The sequence below is a fragment of the Lygodium microphyllum genome, chromosome 26, assembly GCF_053477565.2.
Source record: "Lygodium microphyllum isolate KBCC chromosome 26, Lygodium_microphyllum_v1.1.10, whole genome shotgun sequence".
Classification (NCBI taxonomy): Eukaryota; Viridiplantae; Streptophyta; class Polypodiopsida; order Schizaeales; family Lygodiaceae; genus Lygodium; species Lygodium microphyllum.
Window position 1 is genome coordinate 72,826,334 of NC_141160.1, and position 15,233 is coordinate 72,841,566.

General features: G+C 43.6%; 1 protein-coding gene across 2 annotated transcripts in view; it reads right to left on the minus strand.

The window, feature by feature from the left end:
- Positions 1–452: 452 nt before the first annotated feature.
- The window catches only part of LOC148013404 (uncharacterized), a 170,333-nt gene continuing 155,552 nt past the window's right edge, over positions 453–15,233 (minus strand). Inside the window, exons 19-23 of one of the 2 annotated variants that reach the window (XM_087668199.1) lie at positions 13,268–13,403; positions 13,108–13,185; positions 8,772–8,888; positions 1,233–1,295; positions 453–1,145 (exon numbers count right to left, since the gene is read on the minus strand). In XM_087668199.1, the coding sequence (XP_087524325.1) occupies positions 1,074–1,145; positions 1,233–1,295; positions 8,772–8,888; positions 13,108–13,185; positions 13,268–13,403 (466 nt within the window). In that variant the 3' untranslated portion in view covers positions 453–1,073. The remainder of the gene's footprint in view (positions 1,146–1,232; positions 1,296–8,771; positions 8,889–13,107; positions 13,186–13,267; positions 13,404–15,233) is intronic. The other variant, XM_087668200.1, reaches the window with a different exon arrangement.

Below are 15,233 nucleotides of genomic sequence, written 5' to 3' on the forward strand. Positions count from 1 at the left end.
ATATGATACAAGGAGGCCATGTAAGCTTCCCCCCCATAGAACAGCCAAGGCAAACTGCACACCAAGGAGGCGTAGTGCTCATCGGTCATCCAACTTTCATAGATCAAGCTTACAGTGTAAAGTTGATTAGAAATTGGGGATGAATAGATAGGTTAGAACATGTTATTCTTAACTCATTGCACATTCTTGTCTCACATCTCCAGCAGAGAGAGAATAAATGGCTATGGCAATGCACACATGCCAAATAACATTGGTCATTATGTATATTGTTCAGATGAACAGAAAAAATCTCAAAACTCTAAGGGAGCTTTTAGATGGGCAGGGCTGCAAGATTCCAGGTTAGACATTCTTGTCTCACAATCCCCATCAGAGAGCAAATAGACAGCTATGACATGCCAAACAGCATTAACCATTATGACACATTTAAAAGGAAGATCCAAACTCTTTAAAGATAAAAGCCTGACCATGTTGCCATGAGCTTCAGATTGGTGTGCTGATGAGATTTCATACTAGATTTCGAAATTCCAAATTGTTGGAAGTTTTAAACCAAGTTTGCAAACCTTCGAAAGAATATACTAAGCCTGCTATATTTATTGCCCTTATATCTGGGAATACAGGATGCTGAATGTCCAGGCCTTTATCAGTGACTTTTCTAGAGCTGGAATTTGAATACACTCGAACAAAAACATTGCTAAAAAGACACTAGTAAATCTGAATTTGGATGAATGAAAAGGCCAAAACATTTCCTCACTTGATTGAACCCTACAATGTGTTTGGGAAAGGTCGGTTATGTATTTCCCATGTTATATGGTTGGTCTTATCCAACTCTATGCTGATCTACCTTCTCAATTTACAAGAGATAACAGGGTAACACAGAATTTTGGGCTCTTTCTTAAATTACCTGGAAGACTACTTTGTGATTTGCAGATGCCAACACGGTATTCACCTGCATGTGCTGCAAGAAAGGTATCCCATGCACACAATGCTCTGAGCTTGCATCAACACCATTGTTGAAGCCCAGACTACTTTCTGCTGAACAGGTGGGAGGTAACAATAAATTCCCCAGTTTGTATTCATTCCACACACTCAAGAGCTTCTTCGATTGTGCACAGAAGATCTTCATACTCTGAGAATTCTGGTTGCGACTGTTTGAAAATCAACATCATATCATTATTCTGATGGTCTGAAAATTAAACGATAATATACTCTTGATGCAATATTAAATAGATTACCCTCAATGTCTGACTGTATGCACTCCACAACCGATGGTCACCTCTAAAAAGTTCAAGAAGAACCTGCACATTCCACAAAAGGTTCTACACTATTCAGCTAGAATTAGTAGCATTTAGGCATGTATATTGACAAAGGAGAAGGCCACAACAAAAGAGACCTTATAATGATCAAAGTATCACTGCTGAAAAATCAACATTACAGCTTATTTCTTCTAATCGTATTGCACTTTGTCAAGTCACAATTCACAGAAAAGCATAGACATAGTTCCTGATTAAGTTACTTATTGAAGCCTTTAACCATAGACCACTCAATTGTACAGCACATCCTGCCCCGAGTTTTTGAACTTCGATTTACTATTTCTATGGTCCTCAAAGGTAGGTAGAATAGTACTGCAAATAAGTGCCATGAAGTTCTAAATCAAATCCCAAGCCAACAAGTTGTACATGGTAAGGGGGTAAGTAGACTGTGGCAGTTATTCATGTGTAGCAAAAATCTCTGGGAGTTTCTGAGAAATTTCTACTTTCTTGAAAGCAAGGAGCTACATGGATGATGGTATACATCAGCAATATATGGCAATGTTCAGGATCTTTGATCAAAGGCATTCCTAGTTAACCACGCATGAAAGAAGCCCATACTGTAAGTCTTGAATACTTGCTGATGGAAGTTTTCCTAAAATCTAGCCCTAGACTTTTAATGGTTGAAGATGCTCCCATACCCAAAGAATGAAGTTCCACATTTAGTAACAGGGCACAATCTTATGCATGTCATATGATTGATGAGTTATCTTGTCTCTCTCAACCACCATAGCTTGCACCATTATGAAATCAGTGGTCAGTGGCCAACCTCTCGATGAGGGAGGAGCACCAAATATCCAGTTCTCCTGCTCACTCTAGAGTCCAGAAATGTGATACCAATGAGGCACTTCATGTTGAGAAACCACAACATTCCATACAATTTCCCTTCTTCATTCCCATTTTTGGTTTCAGTTTCCAGCCCCAAGAAGGCTTTCAAGAGTCTTCCGAGAGAGTTGGATAATCATACAAAACACTTCAGTGGGTGAGACTTGAGACAAATTGTGCCTATATATGCGACACATTCCCCATTCTCAACACTTTGAGCACACAGATTTCTTCTAGGACTTTCGTCTCTTCTCTCTCCTCCCTCCATCTTCAGGCGCCCTGCATTCTTGCATCAAGTTTGCGTTTGGCTGCACCGGAGGTCCTCCACTCACGCAGTGTCTGCATCAGCAGCTGGCATCACCCTTTTTTGGCTGTCACCTTCATCAGCCACTCTTCATCCCTGCCTTTACGAATTCGGAGGCTTCTTCGACAATCTCCTTGCTCCAGGTCATCCTTCGTGCTATGGCACCCTTGTATCAGATTCACTTCATTATATCATTTTATTCATCAGAGTCTCTTCTCTTCTGAGTGTTTGTTGTACACACTTTGTGTTCCTCCCTTCAAACTCTACTCTCTCTTTGGTTGCTCAATCATTTCCTGACACTTCAGTTTTTCATAAAGTCAACAAAATCTCCTGATGTAAACAATTGGCTCAATGAGGCTAGCCTCGCTATGGTACCCTCTAAGAAGCCCCAATCTACCTTGTCATAGGCCTTCTCAAAATCTAGGAGTACTACCAATCCCTAACCATTGTGCTGAGCCCACTCGGTCGCCTTGAAAAAAGTGAAAACATTGTCTAGAATGCTCCTATCCTAGACAAAACTTGTTTGGGTGTGTCAGGAATGGTATCTGGAAGCACGAGGCGGAGTCAACTCCCGATCATTTTGGCTAGGGCCTTTTAGGCCACTGACAACAAGGTGATTGGTCTCCACTGGGACAGCTCCAACTTATATCCCCCTTTGGGGAGGAGACTAACAAGACCTACCGATAAACTCCCTGGCATCTATCGTGAGCTGAAAATCTCCTGAAGGCGAGTAGTGGGGGTCCTTCACCACCTCCCAATAAGTAGTGAAGAAGGCCTTAGAAAGACCATCCTCTCCCGAGCATTTCTGCCCATCCTGTGCATTGAAGGCCTCAACTAGCTCCTTCTCTGTGAAGGGGTCTAGGAGGGAGCGTCCCATTTGTGACAAGGGATAGAATGCAATCCCAGACTTGATGTCTACATCATTGTACTCTGGCTGAGATTGCCTCTTGCAGAAAAAGCTATTTGTAGAAGTCAATGGCAATCTCCATTACCTCATCCGAGAGCGAATCCTTCTGTACTAATCACGGAGACTATGAATCCGGTCCCCTGAGGTGCGAGGCTGATGCACCTGAAAAAACTCCTTGCACATCGTGTCCCCCTTTCGCGCCCAAAAGGCTGCTGAGGTGTGAAAGGAGAACTCAAAGCGCCTATTCTCAAGGCCGGTGAGGGCTGTCCGTGCGTGCACCTCTTGCATGTGGAGAGTGGGATCCCCTGGTGTCTCCTGGAGTAGTCTTTGAGTGGCTGCTAGGTCTCGCCAAAGTGCTCTCTCCTCCCAATTTTGTTGCCTGGCATATAGGGCTGCCTCCTGGCAGATCTTGCTCGACTCTGCTAAGGCCTTTGCAACCTCCTCTGCGATCTAGTCGACCCTGGCCCGCTCCCTCATCTAGAAGTACTCAATCTGCCTCCTCCCTCCCGTAGATTGAGTCTAGGATCCGACAGGATCGCGTGTCATGGGCTGAAGCAGGAGCATCAAGAGTGAAGAGAACCGGGCAGTGATCAGACAAAGTGGTGCCAGTCAACTGCCCTACTTGGCCTTTGGGAGAGTACCCCTACTCTCCCACATAATACCGATCTAGCCGCTCCAAAAGAGCTCCGCCCAGCTGCTTGTATCCCCAACAGAAATCCAGTGACCTCTCACTCCTATTGAAAGCTGGGTCCCGCCAAGCATCATGTGTTCCTACTGCGAGGAGAAAGACCTCCCATGCCTCTTACTCCTCCCCTACCATACCTTGGTAATCTCTGCCTCTACCTTGCTAGTCCTCTAAGGTCTCCAGGTTGTTGAAGTCACCTCTAACGATCCAAGGGTCCACCTTTGGAAGTCCTGCTGCAATCTCCATCCAGAATTTGTTGCATGCCCTAACCTCAATACGAGCATAAACATTGAGGACCCCAAGGCATAAGTCCCCTAAATCGAGTCTGATCCATAGAACCCTTCGTGCTACAATTGTCCTGTGGTCTCACACACAGGCGATAAGGCTCGGGCCAATAGAGGTGTATACGCCTCCACTCCTGCAGTGGACACCGATGGAATACTCCCAGTACATGTGTGAGCTGCCTGGGAGGGGGTAAGCTTGTGCTCCTGAAGAAGTAAGATGTCGATCCGTCCGACAAGAGTAGGCTACAGCTCTTGCTGAACAATCAATTTCCTAGAACCACATGCCCCATTGTAGTGGAGGCTATTCATGTTCCAAGATGCTAGGTGTAGACTCATGGGGAGACCTCTGACTGATCGAACAAGCATTTGTTCGGTGTGGAAGCTGCTGATGAAGAAGAAAAGCTATGGGGCATGCGAATGCACTTGGCTGCACGCCCAGAGGCTCCATTTCCCCATGGTGGCTCTTTGGGCAGACAATGGGGATGATAGATGCTCCAAGTAGTACCACCGTGGCGTCTATCAGCCAAGGCTGAGAGACGTGACTCTGTGCATTGGTAGAAGCGGGCAGCCTGTGCAAGGGGCCACTCGATCACATCCATCAGTGAGCTCCACTGGGTAGGGGCTTGAAAATAATGCTCAGATGTGGGACCTCGGCTCTAGCTCACTAGTTAATATCCATCATGCACCCTAGCCACTGTTGGGAAAAAAGTGCTAGCCCTCCTTCACCCATCCACTAGGAGATGTGGTCTATAACTTGACCCCTCACTTCCTCCTCTATCTATGTCATCATCCAGTCTCCCGAATGAGAGGTCTAAAAGAAGAAAGCATAGTTTGGTCGATCCAATGGTGCTAGTAAATGGACCTTGCTACTCCTTGTCTTGCGGACCACGAAGATCTCCACCCCCAAAGGTGGTGGGAGCTCTCTGCGCTCTGCAACACTCAAATAGGACCATGGACCACTGCAAAAAAACTCTTGGGGGAGCAATTGCGCCTGTGGAGGGAAAGTGTGACGAGCTGCTAGGCCAGATGAGCTAGTGGTTGTATGGGGGGGGGGCAGCTGGACTACTGTTGAGGAGAAGATATGGGCGTGTGAGGCTCATCACCCCATGTGAAAAGGGAGGGAATGGATTGGCAGAGGGAGGGACACATGTACTAGGTGAAGATTAAGGGGGCTGATCGGCAAGGGAGATGGGAAAGAGAAAGAGTGTGGGGTGGTGGCGTGATCAGAAGTATGAGGCGGGTGTGAGGGGGGGAGAGAGGCCTTAGAAGGGGAAGGCTGTGGGAAAGAGTAGGGGGTGATCCATATGGGGGGGGGAGCGCGGGCCGGGGGGCATGGGGATCTCGGGTGGGGTGGGCTGTGATACCTCAATGGGTGGTGGGGATGGAGGCCTGTGATCTTACTCGGTGGGGGTGTTGCAGGGTGTTCTGATGGGGGCTTGCTCTCACCCGCTCTCCTGCTCTTTACTGCCATGGCTGTGTCTAAGGGGCTGGCTAATACCCCCCATGCCGTGTCCCTCTTTGTCGTCACTAGACCCGTTTAAAACTGTCAATATCCACTTGCGGGTTTGCCAGCTAATCCGCCTTGGCTCCGAAATGCATGCATAGCTGCCTGATGCCCAAAGTCATGGCGTCGCAAGCACTGACCAAGCTGCCCTATCACAATAACTTGCTGCCTGAAAGAGTGTCTACCTATCTCAAACTCAAGAAACTTCGGTATCCGCAGCTGTCACTGCATCCGCGATGGAGAGAAAGAACTATGCCGAAAAGCCGTCCAAAGTCCTCCACTAACTAACGATACTCTATCGCCAGTTCGAGGAATAGCAGGCTGACCGGGTGTCTAGGAAACCTATTGTGGAGGGCGAACTCCTCCACTATGAAGCCACTATACCAAGGAACCATATAGATGACCCCCTTCGTGGAGGCATAAGGTGAGCTATCCACTATCTCATGAGCTACCTTCACGGAGGTGAGTCAAACCATGAAGATCCCCTGACCCATGAGAACTGCCTCCGCAATCTACGCTCTGCCAATGCATAGTGTGGAGTAAAGCTAATCCCGAAGCTGGGCCCTAGATGGAGTGTTCTATGACGTGCCCAGAGATTGTTGTTTCTCTCAATTCCAGCTCTGTGGCACGAACGGAAAGGGCACTCGTAGAATGCACTGGCTTCTAACGAGAGGTTTCCATTGCGCGTCACTACTGAGGGCTACTACGCTAGCTGTTGTGATACCGGGGGGAATGTTGCTATAGATGGAGGGAGCAACGATTGCTAGTGTTATCACATCTTCGCATATGCAAGCAACTCCTACTGACCTTGTAGAGGAGAAGCAATCAACGAAGCCGACGAACGTGCAACATAGAATGGAGGCACAAGAGCAAGTCGACTAGGGAGGTCTTTTCGTGCGTGAGGTAGAGGGCGGGGAGCCTGGTGGGACACAAACGCGATGGCACTCGCACGATCGAATGGTCGCGAGTAGGGCAGGTGCGAGCAGAGCCGTGAGTCGAGCGGATCACATACAGGGCACTCGGGTGGGGCATGAGCAACACAGGCACGTAGTCAGACATGATGTAGGCGGCCAATCGGGCGTGACAAGAGCGGGCCGGTCAGCTATCCATGACCCTTTCAAAGGATCTAAGGACTCAATTCATAACTCTCTATATATGTATACATGTGTGTGTATGCATATGAGAGAGAGTGAGTGTGCGATTATAGTAACATCTTTAAAGATTATATTGGAAGCTCAAGGCTGGCAATTGCCTGTTTGTCTCAAAGTGGTGCAAAATGTTATGATTAGTATGATTTCCTTCTTCCTACCATTGCTACTATAGTTGCACTAGTACTATGTATGAAAGGGATCATACTCTACCGTACTTTACTTCTTTTCCCATTTGAACCATACTTTAAAATGAGCTAAATGCTCCGTACACTGGTGTGATTCTCCCATAAGACTAGGTTGTTTGAGAATCAGACAACTTCTCTACCTTATTTTGTAAAAAAGAATAAGGTTTTAAGTTGCTTTTACGGTTGAGTAATGCATTTTTTTCATATTGTACCTTGAAAAATATTAAGGTACCAATTAGTACCATATTTTATCGTACCGTATTGTACCGTACTTTTCGTTTTTAACAACCATGATTGCTACATTAGCCTCAGAAAATCTTCAGACAAATTAGTACAACCAACTTGGTTCATGCTCTAGAAGAAACAATGAAATCGTTTGGGTCAAACTTGGGTGTTTTGGGACCATGTCACTACTCCAAAGCACGTAAGTAAGGTTGCTCTTATGTCAATAAACGCATGATGGCTCTTCAAGTAGCTCTTTTACAACACATCTCTTTGAAGTAGCACCATTGGGTGCATAATTTGAAAGCTTTTATTGGGGTTAGGATTTCTCGTGGCAATACATGTATTTAGGCCTAAATCAGTTTTACTACAACACTTGACCCATGGAAAATTAGGATTTTCATATGTGCAGGCTCCTTCCTCTCTCTCTCTCTCTCTCTCTCTCTCTCTCTCTCTCTCATACACCTCTCACACTACGAGGAACTAGGTCATGCGATAGGACCTTTACCAATTACACATACAACAGGTATCTCTGCATAAAGTAGGATGTCCAAAACCCAACTCTAGAATGCTGTTAGGAGACCTTGGCCACTAGGAACAAAGATTTCAAGTCGATCCTAGTGGGTTCAGCCGCGAACGTTCCGTTATGAGGCGGACTTGGGAAACCCTAGGCGACAAACCCCGGAATGTTCCTTGGGAGTACCGGGCAGCGACGCTTAGATTCATTTCGCGATGGACCGCTAAAACGTGCTTGGACAACCAATAGGAAGACACATTACATTTTGCCAGACCCACTATTTAAATCATAATGCTTCAATATACATTTTCAATAACTTTGACTAAATCTCACTTGGATGGTGCTGCAAGTGAGTCAAACAAAGGCTTCAGAAATTGGCAAATTACCAACAACACAATTCTCATAAGCTTGTGAGATTGTGGTGATGGTGTGTTTCGCAATGAACACTAACTATGCTCATTGTGATGCCAAAATGACCATCCACCCAAATCATTAATGAATCTATTACAACTGCAAATGTCTTATTCCGCGACCTGCATTTTGATATGGATGTGATGATTTGTGCTACAGTTAGGGTTTATCTTCTCAATAAAGAAAACACCCATTGAACAAGAAGCAAACATATATGTCCCAAAGCTCTAATATTGGCAATTAAAAACATAAAACAAAAGCAGGTCCATTTAGTTCATCAATGTCAACAAGACAGCATTCAGTAATACTTGCTGTTACTTTAGAATTTTGATGCCTTAAGGGGAAAATGGTGCAGCCATGGAAGCTGCAAATCTCATAGATAGTTGGATAAGTTGTATTTGTGCAGATGTATTCACTTTTGCCAAACCAGTTTTCAAAAATGAAAAGCTCTAGAGAAAGCAATCATCACCTCAACTCGCCTCAGTAAAGTTGCAAGCACGACTATCCACTCCTTGAAACCAACCGTACACATATGTGCTAAAAGAAATTCTGCATCCAATCGGCTCTGCAGTATGCTCATGTCAAGCTGCACATACAGCAAAATAAAACATTACAAGTGTAGTAACCTTATTGCTTATTGTAATCTTGAGTTTCCTATCTAAGGTTGTATGAACTTTACAAATCAGACTTTTTTATTTAATGAAAGGCCAAAAAAACACCAACAAGCCTTGTATTGAAATGAAGATTCCTAGCACATAACTATAACAATGGGACAGAAATTTATAGATTTCTCTGTTCTTTGAAAAACAATCTTTCTTTAGGTTTTAAGACTAGAAACAGTGACTAGACAAACTGCAATGAGACTGTCTGGCTAAGAAACAAACACCCTCCCAAAAACGTTTTTCTGACCTAATTGCGCCTTCTGCATTCTATTTTCCTTTCCCATACCTTGTCCTGCTCTTGTGCTGAGTGACTAGTGCTTGAATCTTGTGAAGTATGTGAAGTATGAATTTCGTCTTTTTAGCATATCAAACACATTAAAGAAGATCTCTTCACATGTAGAACTAGGAGGGAAAGTTCAAGCCTTCCATTTGTCTGACAATGTATGTTGGGAGTTTCTCAGAAACTTTGTCAATAATCCACTCATGTCCTCCTCCCCATTTTCACTCAGTTTCTCACATATGACTAGATATCAAGCCTACCTGAGTCCCCATAGTTCCATCTAGCCTAGCTGCACTCAACTAAGTTTGACCAAGACAAATTGCACCACTAGAGGGATGAGTCATCAACCGAATTCCGTTGTTATGCAATAGGAGCTCCCGAGGCCTGAGCTTAAAGGTAGCAACAACAAGCAGAGAACATGCTATTTGGGGTCCATACAGTCCCCATTACTCTGTCACAGACTCATAAGAAGCTCTTACTCATACCCTTGCTCTCAAGCTGTACAGAGATCTTATCCAGCTTCCATTCGTCTCAAAGGATGCTGGGAGTTTCTTGGAAAAATTTCCAATAATTCACCATCCATCACCCCCCCCCCCCTCTTCCCGGGGGGAATTTACCACTCCCTACCATAATCCAGCCACAGCCACAGCCCAAGGTTCCAACCCGTCCAGTCCCGTCCGCCACGTGCGGTCCCGTCCAGAACTGTCCGGTCTGTTCCCTGCCTAGTCGCCCGATTGCGCCCTGTCTGGCCTCAGACTCCCGACGGTCGACCGTTACGTGGGCAGCGGGTCCCATACGCCTAGGCCTTGCGGCCAACAAACACGGTCACTTTTTTGACCATTTTCAGGCTCCGTAACCCGTTTTTTTTTCTTTTCTTTCTTTTCTTTCTTACCTTTCTTTTCTTCCACCTTGGGACTTCTTGTATACTTTATGAGAGAGGCCATTCAGGAGATCAAGGCATATAGAGCACTTGATGTCAAGGATCCGAGGTATAACTGCTTCAAGTTTTATACAAGTTGGTTAATTGCTTTAAGTTTTAAATTCGAAAGACTAAATGTAATTTTTTTTTTTCAAAAATGTAGAGTTTATATATCAGATGTCATAACCCACCCAAAGGCATGATGATATCCTTTACTTAGTCGAGAAAAGATGGACTTAGATCAAACAACCCATCCACGATCTTGCTTCCCTATTGCATCCTATCTAAAAATCAACATCTCTTTTCATGGATCAAGAGTTGGCAGCCAATAGAGATGCCTACCTTCTAAAGGCACTGGATGAGGACCAACATGCACCATTTCTACATAAGATCATCAATTATAGTGACCAAAGAGAAATTGCTTTTGCCAACCCTCTATGCTAGAAGAGACTCTCTTTGGTCAAGCCTCTATTTTGGTGGGAATCTTTTGGATATCAAGTTTCCAATGTCCAAAAATTTACCCTTAGACTTCCTGTATAGGTGCATTGAGCTTTTGAAGTTTGAAATTTGCATTTTAAACTTCTAAATTCTCACCTAGAGGCTAGAATCTTAAGAGTTTATAATCTTTGAATCTTGATGCTATGTGAGGTTTGAACTTTGAAGATCATTTTATTTTTTTGTCTAATGTAGCATTACTCAGCTTGTGTGTGAGAGAGAAATTGCCAACATACTCTCTCATACATACAAAGATCCAAAATAAGCTGAGCACATGGCAGTTAGAGTAACTAATTTATGGTCGCTCTAACTTATGCATGCTATAGACTGCATGAGATGTCTATGGCTAGACAAGTAAACCCTACATTAAAAAATTAATTATTTAATGTCTTCCATAGTTAAATTTGAATCTTTATATGCAAGTTGCAATAGTCAACTTATCATTGTGCTCCAATTAGGTAAATATTGATGAGTTAAATAGAGTGGGGCCACCTTGAAAAGCGCCAACAAAGAGTGGAATGAGAAGCAAGAGGCCATCTTCAGTGATCTCTACATGGAGCTTGGGGAGATTGATCATCAAGTCTCACACACCCGTCCGGGGCATTGAGTTGTTGCTCAAATTGTGAGCACCAAGTCCACAGCTACACCAACCATAATGAACTATGTGAGGCGAGGCTTGAGAAATTCCTCTACTATATGCATGCAGTTGTTATAGAAGACGCTCAAATTAGAGAGCTTGAGTATGATGATGACGGAAACGTCATCAGTGAAAGGGACTTTGGTGAGGTGTCTAAGGCCTTTGCTAGTGAGGGCGACTCTCCATCTTCCAATGTATCTGCGCCTGATGACGAGTCGTCATGTGTGATGAGCCATTTAGTAACTTGCCATTTAGAGTCTTTTTATGAGGATTGAGAGATAGGCTATAGCATGTGCCATGGTCAATATCATTTTGTATCTTTTTCTCTCACTCAATCGAACATGCTGCGGTTTACCCGACTCTAGTTTCAAGTTTCAACTCTTATATGGCCTTGCAACTGTTATCTAAACTCAAATCCATGGAAACTTTATGCTTTCCATAATCTATCTTTAAGTTGCACAGTTTATATGTGTATAGGCTGATTTCATATAGAATTTTATGAATATTTTTAAACGAATGTATAGAACAATGTATCATATTCTTAAAATTTTTGTGTACGTACTAAACCGCACATATTTGCATATTGGACGTATTGTATTGAATGTATAAAACTACGCTAGCCAAATCTAGTCCACCCTATAGGACCAGCTTTAGCAGTATAATCCATTGCTTGCTTTTGAGCATGCTTTGCTATGGCATGATTGGATGTTTATGAAACTGGATGATTTTAAGAAAAGGTCAGCTAATCAAACTACCACAAGATGGTAGAGCATAAGCAATGGGTCACTGAGAAAGCAAATAAAGTGTGCCATGCCCGGGATATCAAAGAGAAATGGCCGGATAAACTTCTTCAATTGTGGAGGTCCAGAATTCCTTATCAAGGAAAAGCTTTTGTGTAGAGGTTGCTTATCGGTGAATTTCCTACTAGGGATGTCTTATGTGCCTACAAGATCATGTAGAGCCATTGTGTCTTTTGCACTACTTGTAATGAGACATTGATTCACCTCTTCATCTCTTACCTCTGGCGAGGCAAATTTGGAGCTTTGTTTCCTGTGTGTGGACCTCAACAGCTTGTCAGCAACGGACACCTATCCGTTCTTTGGACTTGGGCAAGATGCCTTCATTGTCTTCTTATTCAGATTATGCCTACCTTTCCAATTTCTCAAATGGACAGCTCTCTAGCACAATTAGTGTACCCATAATGCCTTTATTTTCAACTCAGTCTCAGGTATTCATGGTCATGCGGCCCGTGTTTGGGGATTACACTTGTAGCAGATTTCTTCCATTATTTCAGCAGATGTGGTTCTCCCTGATGTTGCTGCTCCTTGGCTACTCTACTCCAATTCTGCAGCCAGCATGATATTTCTGTGTTATTTTATAGTAGCCTTGTGCTTGATAGGATTTTCATGGTTGGCCAGAAGGCCTGATGTGAGACATGTATCTGTTTGCATGGCCTGAAGGCCGGATGTAAATATTCCAACATTAATATACACTTATTCACAGAAAAAAAAGAAACATAACTTGCAATGAAAAGATGATTGCTGCTGATAAATATTGCAGAGGATGCTTAAACACCAAAACGTTTTAGAAGTGCAAAGTAATGCATGAGCATCCATACAATAAAACTGCCGATATGAGCACTGTTTACAGCTGATCAATTTGAGGGGGATGCTTGAAAGTCCAAAATGGTTTACAAGCCTTTGGACTATGGTTGATAATATGTTTATAAAAAGCTTTCAGTCCCTTGACATCCTAGGAAATTGAGAGCACAATACTAATCTTAAAATTTATAAACAGCAAAGGAAGTGATACCTTTTCTCCAACAATATGCAAAGCAGAAGCAAAGTCGTGCAAGCGAGCTGATTTTCCACCAGATGATTGCAGAAAATCCTAAAAATATGTGAGAAGAAGGTAGTTACTATTTACATACAAAACTTTCATGAAAAGAATCTTAAACTTATGAATATCATACCGTAAGGTCAAACTGTGTCCCTTTTACGAACGTGACAAGCTCACGAAGCATGTTATGTGACATTAGATAGCCAGCATGATTTTCCAGTATCCTTTTCACTGTGGCAATATGTGCATTTGTCTCTTTTGGTGCAACACTGGAAAAATGATAAAATGGTTTGCATAAATCTTACAGTAGAGCATACCAAAAAGTTATTGATAGGCAACTGTAATCTTTGTATAAATACTGCATTGTACAGATACTAAGTTAAGGTTTTCATACAGCGAATAGATAAGAAAATGGAAGAAGATGCCTAACATGTACAAGATAAAGAAGACTGCAGTGTTTCTACTGTAGAGTCTAAACCTCCTGCATAGTGACTCCCACGCTCCCCCGGGCCCCTCCACACTTCACCACCTTAACTGATCTCAGCCTTGACCTTGCCCCACTTACCTTCAGCCTCTTTCTCCTTCCCATCTTATCACCATCTGTATTTCCTAACTTTGCAGCTGTAACCCTTGGATTCTGCTGGCTGTCTGCTCCATTGTGTTACATAAGTTACAACCCATTGCCAATGCGGCAGGGATCACAAATCTGCATAGAGCCTCCAGTGGGTGCATCCTGACCGCTCCATTATGAAAGGAAAAAAATTTGAGAGCTTAAAACTGAAGTCTGGAGGTGAAGTAATAGGACTAGAGACTAGGGTGTGGTGACTGAACGCTTGTAGATTGAGAACTGATGCAAATGGGCCATAAAGGCATTAAAAAGTCAGCCCAAATGATACATAATCAAGTCTACCAGTAAAATATACTGATTTGTTTTTTACTGACAACATAAATGCAAGAGTAGCAACAAACAATGAAGGGGTAAGAGTTGCACTACACTGTAACTCATAAGGAAGAGTCTTTCTGCACATATCTGCCACATTCTCGACTCTAGGCAGATAGACCAAATCAACCCCTCTGGCATGATTTCACCTACTTCCTCATATAGTCTGGCACTATAGCCCACCAAATCAGTTGGTCACACAACCATTGTATTTATCATGTACTTAGTTGCTGCTTACAGAACCTTCTTTGTACTCTATATTTTCACCTAAAAGGGATTTTCCTTGGCGGTGTTATTGACAGAGCTTTCTTTTCCCCTTCCCAGAAGGGAAAAGCTCTTTGACACGAGCCTTTCTTTGGCTGCATAGTGATACCTCTATGAGCTTTGTGCAAACCTGAAAAGGCCAGCTTTCTTGCAACTTTTGTAGTTCTCTGACAATCAGTGCAAATAGATGTAGGCAACAACATTCCCACACACAGATCAACATCAACTAAAAGATGTCTAAGCCACACACATTTCATAGTTGAAAATGCTGCCCCATATTCAGCCTAACACCTAGAAGTGCCCACAAACATCTGCTTTTAACTTTCATTCCCAAGAAAAGAAGAATTGTAATGATATCTCATCATGGCTAAAAAGCTGAGGCATCTGTAAATTTCTTTTTAAATTTAGAAAGGAAACAGGTCAATCTCTCATGGTTGCTCTTTGCAGAGAAAGACTTGTACAATGGACCAATAAATTCAAGCAGGAGGAGAAATACAGCCAAATCAAGCGAGGAAGGGATGAAAGAGGGGCTTGAAAGCTGAGTCCCAAGTGGCATGGAATGCATCCTGTCTCCTGCAGCTCACTTATGTGAGAATATTGGTTTAATTGGCCAACCTATGGATTGCACAAGTTTACAAGGAAAGGTCACCACCTTCAGTGAACTGGACCTAGACAAGCAGCAGTCACCCCCACCCTTTCTGGTTGCACCACCTGCTTCCCCCTTTCACCCTGCTTGCTCTTCTTTCTCCCCTAACACCTTTGCTCCTTGGCACACTGACTTCCAGCTCTGTCATCAGTTCTGTTGTTGCTGCCACCTCCCCTGCTCTCCCTGTTGTGGTCGTTGCCAGCTCCCCCACCAGTTTTGTTGTTTTGCAGGGCCACCTACCTTCCCCGT